This window comes from Phytophthora infestans, genomic scaffold (assembly GCF_000142945.1).
Source record: "Phytophthora infestans T30-4 supercont1.13 genomic scaffold, whole genome shotgun sequence".
NCBI classification, from domain to species: Eukaryota; Oomycota; class Peronosporomycetes; order Peronosporales; family Peronosporaceae; genus Phytophthora; species Phytophthora infestans.
Window position 1 is genome coordinate 2,447,211 of NW_003303746.1, and position 7,626 is coordinate 2,454,836.

The window sequence follows — 7,626 nt, forward strand, 5'->3', positions numbered from 1 at the left end:
CGTAGGCGAGGGCTGGCCGTGCATGATGTTGACAAATCGGTTTCCTAAACTTGTTGGCGGAGACGGAGCGGCCCCGCACCGTCTTGAGCGTGTGCATCTGGAGCTGCAGCGTCTCCAGCTCTTCGGTTTGCGATATTTCACTCGAGTTGTCGAAGAACTTGACGTTCTCCTTCCAGTTCATACGGCGCCACAAGTGCAACGAGTTGGCCCACTCCTTCATAAGGTCATTTGTCGGAGCCGCGAACTCGGTTAAGCGTGGCTCCTTTCACGGAACGCGCCACCTTGACCTGGGACGCGTCCCAGTCGTAAACACGATACCCTTTTACGTTCTCGGCGTACCCGAGGAGCGTGCACCTGAAACCCTTGGGATCGAGCTTCGTTCTCTTCACGTCGTCGACGTGAGCGTACCCTTGCGATCCGAACACACGCAAGTGATCCATCCGAGGTTTCGCTTGGAACGCCATCTCGTATGGCGTGACATCCGAGCTCGCCGTGTTCGTGGAACGGTTGATGAGGTACACCGCCGTACTCACCGCTTCCGCCCACCACTCTGTCGACATGGACTTGCAATGTAGCATGCTACGCACCTTCTCCATGATAGTCCGGTTCATGCGTTTCGCCGCCCCGTTCTGCTGAGGGCTGTCTGGAACGGTACGCTGGTGCACGATGCCGTTCCGTTGGCAAATATCAGCGACTGTCTTATTCACGAACTCAGTTCCATTGTCGGAACGCAAACACTTCTGGCGTTCCCCCCATTGATTTTCGTGGAGCGCCTTGAACTCTTTCAGCTTGGTGACTACTTCGCTCTTGTTATTCATGAAATACGCCACGACATACCTCGAGTAGTCGTCCAGGAACGTCAGCACGTACTTGGCACCACCCTTCGAAGGCGCTCTCATAGGCCCCATGACGTCCGTGTGGATCAGCTCCAGCACACGCGTAGTCTTCGTCATCGACGGGAGCGATGTCACGGTCTGCTTCCCCTTCATGCACACACCGCACAAAGAGCCGCTCACATTCTTCACCGGCGGGATACCGGTCGTGGAACGCTGTGTGTTGGCCAGCGCTTCCTTGTTAAGGTGTCCCAAGCGAGTGTGCCAAAGCTCCCACTCGTTTCCAGCCCCGGCGTACTGCACGAACCGTGCTTCTTCTTGTTGACAGTACAGCAGGAATGCCTTGCCAACTTTCTTGCCCGAGGCAACCGCGCGGTAGGCGTTCCAGATCACACGTGACGAACGCTGGAACTCCACGCGCAAACCCCGTTCCGCGAGCTTCTCCACCGACAGCAACCGTCTGTCGAGTCCCGGAATGTTCGGTACGTCGACCATACGAATGCGTCTTCCGTCCAGACCCCGTCAGCTGATCCGTGTCGTTCCTTCGACGCGCAACTGCTTGCCGTCTGCAATCGTCACGTTGATACCAGTGCCCAGACCCTTGTACTCGATCAGGTTCTCCATGTGCGGAATCATGTGCGACGTCGCACCACAGTCGATCAACCACCCGGCCAGCCGTTCCTGACCCACTGCAAACACTGCATCGTCCTTGCTGCCGTTGTTCCCAACGGGTCAGTCTCGCTTCATGTGGCCCGCTTGGTCACAGCTGAAGCACTTGCCTTGGAACGTGTCATTCCGTCTTGGAACGTTCCGTTTTTGACCGTTACCTCGGCCGCCCTTGGAACGCCTAGAGTTCCCGTTCGCTGGGAACGCCTTCTCCGCAGTGGGCTCTTTCTTCTCGAGGCGTTCGTACTCCTTGTGCAACTTCTCCTTAGCCTCGATAAGCGTCACGTCCTTAGCGTTCTCCACGATGGACGCGATAAGCTCGTATTCGTCCGGAAGAAAACTAAGTAGTATCACGAGCTGCCGTGCCTCGTCTATTGGCTTTCCAAGCGTTTGAAGACCAACAATCAACTCGTCGAACGCGTCCGGATGCTTGGCCATAGGTGTCCCACTCCCCATCTTGAGCTCATGAAGGCGGTGTGTCATCGTAACACGATTGTGCAGCGTCGTTTGGTTGTAGAATTCTCGAAGCGTTCCCTCCGCCCCCATGGCACGCGAGGCGCTCCGAATCTTGGTCTGGTGCTGGAGTTCCACGCCGTGAGCAATAATGCCGAGAGCTTTTACGTCGTTCACAAGCCACGCCTCGGTTATCTCGCTCTCGGGCTTGACCACTTGAACATGCGCCAGAAGCCCCTTCCTCGCCAAGGTCATTCTCACGTTGTACTCCCAATGAAAATAGTTCCCACTGCCTAGGAGGACTTCAGCTCTCTTCGTAGTCATCATTATTGGGCGTTCCAGATCAGGGGTCCCAGGATCAGTGTTCCAGGTAGAGTCGTAGTTGCGGCTGTTAACCTATTGGTTTGGGGCTTGTTGAGTAAGAGGCAAATACCGAAGTGAGTAAATAAGTGCTAACCAAAACTGTTAAACATGTCTCTCTAGACACTATCTCTCTGTTGTTCCTCTTGTTGGCTTCTCGTAAGTGTGGCGTAATCACTAATGCCGTGTGTATTCATCCAATCATAGCGCTCCAACATGTGACTACCCAATGGCGTTCCAGAAGCAGTTCCAGTCAATAGTGAATGGTTCAGTAACCGCTCCAACGGTCACGCCTAACCGTGCTGAGCCGGTGCAACAGCAACACAGTCGGACGCAAACGTGGTAGTTACGATCGGCAATAATCCGTATCCTATGATTTCTAAATATCTTTTGGAAACTTAGAAGGTCCACCTTTTCAGTTTCAGAGGAAGTCTGTACCAGCTCTTAAAAGGTTATGGAAGGGCCCGTCGGCCTTCCATTCATGACCCTCTCCTCTTTTACACACAGGATCACCGATATTCTTGCAGCCCCCTCCCTTCATCCCACTGAATCTCTAGCGCCCTCCCCGGGTGACCGAGCGCTGCCCACCAGAATGTAGGCTCTGCCAGGCTATATGCCACTTTGAACGAGCAATCAATCGCTATTAGTAAATTTGCTGATGGTGCATACCCACCGGACAGCGGCCAAGGAAAAATAAATGCCCCCTTCCCCCTCCGAAATGTTCCAGAGTCTATTTATGTGCGTTAATAATTCTAAACTCCGGTTTTCTAGTTAATTCGCCGTGTCTGCAGGTTCAGCTTTACAACTCAATGTTACATACGGATTTTACGATAGGATATGCTGAAAGGCCGATAAAAACCCTCATTGTAGTATGGATGAATATCATCAAGGTGCCGACACATAATTTTGTCATAATTTAAGTATAGGAAAATGGCAGCAGTGTGCGCCTTTTGACCAATGACATTCATCTATGTATCTAATTTACAAATAATATCCACTAGGGGTAGGTTTACAGGCTACCGACATTGTGCCGACGTATAATGTAGGCACGGAGGGCAGAATATGCAGCGGCTCAATACGAGCCACTAGTTCAGTCCACATCACTGGCCTATTTGCGCTCTTACCGACAAAACACTAGAAACGAGTATGAGCCTTCAAGACCTCGCACCTGTCTGGTAAGGTGGTGGAAGTCGGCAGTGACGTGAAGGGCTACAAGGTGGGCGACGAGGTGTTTGCCATGCCGTGGTTCGACGCCACCGGCACATTCGCCGAGTATATCAACGTGGACACGAAGCGTGTGGCACACAAGCCGAGCAACATGACGTTCAACGAGGCCGCGGGTGTGCCTCTTGCCGGTCAGACGAGCTGGCAAGGACTGGCGACGTACGGCAAACCCCAAAAGGGTCAGCGTGTGCTCATCTTGGGCGGCAGCAGCGGCTCGGGTCTGTTCGCCATCCAGATAGCCAAGGCACTTGGTGCTGAGGTCGTTGCTACATGCAGTCATCGCAACGTGAAGCTGGTCAAGTCACTGGGTGCTGACCAGGTCATCGACTACACGAATGCCAAGTGGAGTGAGGTACGAGCCGAGCACTCGGTGGACCTCATCTACGACTGCGGCGTGGAGTCTCAGTCGTGGAATGACGCGGCACAGAAGGTGCTCAAAGAGCAGACCGGTATCTTTGTGACCATCGGCATGATCGACAAGCCGATCGAGTCTCCCATTGGCGCCACGCAGAATCAGATCTTCAACGCGCCATGCACGGAGTATCTACTGGAGCTGAAGAAGTTGATTGAAGCCGGCCAGGTGAAGACCATCATCGACTCGGTGCACCCGTTGGAGAACCTGGTGGAGGCCATGAAGATCTGTATGTCGTACCGTGCGAAAGGAAAGATCATCACTGAGGTGGCGAAGGAGTAGCTAGTGAGGAGACTGTTTGGTGCAACTATAACCATTATAGGATTACAAAGCTATTTTTCATGTCACCTGCCTTCATGGCCTAATTCACATGTAAATGAACCACATTTGCCCCCCCTACTTGTATGTTTATTAGAAAAATACAATACACTAACACAAGTAAAATAAAATTTGTACAGGCATCAACGCAAGATGGCCGTACGCAGCACCATCTTGCCGCGCACAGTTTTCGACTCCAGTTTCTTCAACGCCGGCAGAAGCTGGTCGAATGAATACACCGAGTCGATCACAGGTTTCAGCGAGCCAGACGACACCAAGTCTGACAGCTCCTTCAACTGCGCACCCCTTGCGTGTACCATGATCTCGCCAATGCACTTGGCGCCGAACTTTGCCAGACGCGGCTGCATCATGGGGTTGATGGTCACGAAACGACCTGTGTCCTTCTTGAGCACAGTCTGGGCATCGCGGCTCCACGCCTTGCGCTCTACACCACAGTCGTACACTACATTGATGGAGTGCTCGTCCACGACGTCAACCCAGCTTTGCTTGGACGAGTCAATGACCATCTCAGCGCCCAGTGACTGTACGAGAAGGTGGTCCTGACAGCTTTTGACCGTGGCGATCACGTGCGCACCCATTCGCGCGCGCCAACTGGACGGCCGCCAAGCCCGTCGCGGTGGAGCCACCCAAGATGAGGACACGCTCGCCCGCCTTAAGGTTGACGTGTTCATGCAACGCCTGATAGCTGATGAGCGGGGCGTACGGGATGCTAGCTGCTTCCTCGAAGGTGATGTTGTTGGGTTGAGAGCAACGAACTTCTCGTCGATGGCCACAAACTCGGCGAAGGTGCCGAAGCTTGTGAACGGCGCCATAGCGAAAATGGCGTCGCCCACCTTGAACTGGTGCGTGTCGGTGCCGGACTCGACGATAATACCGGCGACATCGAATCCCATACCGAAGGGTTTGTCAGATGAGATTTGACGACCGGTGACGGCGAGTCCGAAGTCTTGCATGATCTTCTGGTCGGCAGGGTTGAGTGCCGCGCTGTGGATCTTGATGCGTAGCTGTGTGGGCTTGAGCGGGGTCATGGGCACGTTCTTACATTTTCGACCAATCATGTCTTGTCGGCACAGTCGGCCAGGTGTCGGCAATTTTATATTATGGAAACTTTACACCTTCATTTTTTTCAGAAGGTACCTAGATGGCATTAACGACTACACACTTCATAATCAGCCCTCCCGTGAGTCATTTTACCGAGGCTGAGTTAGATCCTACTATTATGAACAGAATATATAAGTCGGATAAGAATACCCGGTTTTGCACGGCACTAAGTAGATGGTTGGCGTAAAGTAAAATAAACTTGACTACCTCATGTTTTCGTCGCACGATGCGTAGACACCCTCGGGACCACGAAATAGCACATGCAGCTCGCCTTCGTACTGTGCTTTCTTACCAAGTGAAGCGCAAGTGGAGCGGTTTGCACGGCTTTCAGTATATGTCGAAACAGCGTCAAAGGAGATTATGTGGCAAAATATGTAGAAAATCGGAAATCGTGACATGAGGAATATTAAATTCTATCGTACCGGGCACGTGCATTGATACACCATTTTTTAGTTGCATTACGTCCATATTCTCCAGCCTCTTCCAGGCTACATGGACCGCCAAAAAATTGGTATTATTGAATCAATGTATTCAATAGCTTATTTACTCATTGGCGTCAAAGTGTACTCACACAAGGCAGTTGAATTGCCATCTTCATAATCTAATATTTTAAGAAATTATCGTTATACGAGTCCAATAATTGCAAACCTGTCCAACTAATGTAGAGTGCGTGTGTTCAACACCTTCACCATAAGATCGATGCATTTGCCAGGCTGTGATCTATTTCTTTTGCAATGATTTAATTTGTTAGTCAACGAATTGATCAAATTTGACATTGAAGTCTGGCTTTGAACTGCTTCAAATCTCTAGATATTTCCCTAGCTGGTTAAAATCCGATACAAATATTACGTAATAAGCACAGTTGCCAAGTGCTCGGTAAACCTAACCTATCTACATGTAAATGTCGCGTGCCAGACAGAAAACGTTATTTCGAGGGAAAAGGAATTTTCAAGTGGCAATCTGGCCACTACAACTACGAAAAGTGGTAGCGATTACATAAGTGCGAGAATCTAGAGACTTGTAAAAAAATTGACTTTATGAAATTCAATCTAGAAGTACAAAACTTAGTTTATCAAAACTAGTGTAACAATGCGAGTGGCCAGTACAATACTTTGTGGTTGGTTATCACACTTGATATATTAGACGGACATTCGGCATACTCGCTACTATTGAAATTGCCTCCAGGGCAATTCATAATTACTTCGCTGTTTGTTTACTACGACACGCAAGCACAGCCTAAATGACATCTGTGCCATGAAGTGTGTCGCAATTATCAAGAAAATGACCCGATTGGCCCGGCTGATACTGCTCCTCATGGCTGAAACCGCTCGAAATGAGGGAAGGGCTGGGTAGAAGTTTCAGGGCCCGATTCGACGTTACATCTACGTATCGTCTAAACATCCGAGACCACGCCGTCAACTTTCCATGACAGAGTTGTATTTGTCTATTGCCCAGTCTCTGTTCTTACACTTAAACATTATGAAGGTGATAGAGAACCATTAGAGCCGGTATGGAGAGTGTTCTAAGTGTTTTTTTCAGTGCTCTTTCACGTGAGTATATCGGAGCATATGCGACACGACTGCGGAACACTGTCTTAATAAATAAATACCTTTTTGGCCGATATTTAAAAACGGGTTATACTTAGCCCGTTACCTTTTTAGCCTGCCGAACGATGAGCAAATACCAATTCGTAGGTACTAAACTTTTTACGAGATGCGTTTTACCTCGTGTAATTACACTCTGCTCCCGTTGAAGATCGACTGGCTAGGAAGGATTGTTGGTAGAATACTAGGTAGAATAGCCGCACTTTCCTCGTGATAAAACCACAGAAGAGGCCCCGGCAGAAGCCATTACGCGTCTGGTACGCGACCAACATGAATTGTCATTTCGCCTACGTTTGCTCGCTTTAACAAAGTCGAAACAAACACATTGAGCAGGGATACGTTTACTTGGTTCCTCGCAGCAGCATGCGGCTCCCTGGAAGGAAACGGAAGCTTGTGTTGGACTTTGACCATCGCCACGACAAAACTTGGAGAGTGAATAGTACCCGCATTCGAACTTAAGCTAGCCATTACATGGTATTAGTAGCACACGCGTTAAAATGCAGGCGAACGTCCGTCATTGAATATTTCTTAATTGATACGGGCACAATCTAGCTCTTCGCTCTTCTCGACGGCAGTGTGGAGAAGTGATTTTCAAGGAATAAGAAGATACGAAGCGACTATTCTGAATGCATCT

General features: G+C 50.2%; 2 protein-coding genes across 2 annotated transcripts; one reads left to right on the forward strand and one right to left on the reverse strand.

Annotated features, from left to right (window-relative positions):
• Nucleotides 1-2,541: 2,541 nt before the first annotated feature.
• Nucleotides 2,542-4,230, forward strand: PITG_08516 (alcohol dehydrogenase, putative; the record flags this gene model as incomplete). The annotated part of the gene is made up of 4 exons (XM_002903842.1): nucleotides 2,542-2,622; nucleotides 3,104-3,202; nucleotides 3,328-3,354; nucleotides 3,472-4,230. 4 exons carry the CDS (start codon nucleotides 2,542-2,544, stop codon nucleotides 4,228-4,230), a joined length of 966 nt encoding a protein of 321 aa, XP_002903888.1.
• A 179-nt stretch (nucleotides 4,231-4,409) lies between these two features.
• Nucleotides 4,410-5,240, reverse strand: PITG_08517 (uncharacterized protein; the record flags this gene model as incomplete). Its single annotated transcript, XM_002903843.1, has 3 exons — nucleotides 4,410-4,833; nucleotides 4,880-5,007; nucleotides 5,061-5,240. 3 exons carry the CDS (start codon nucleotides 5,238-5,240, stop codon nucleotides 4,410-4,412), a joined length of 732 nt encoding a protein of 243 aa, XP_002903889.1.
• Between the last annotated feature and the right edge of the window lie 2,386 nt (nucleotides 5,241-7,626).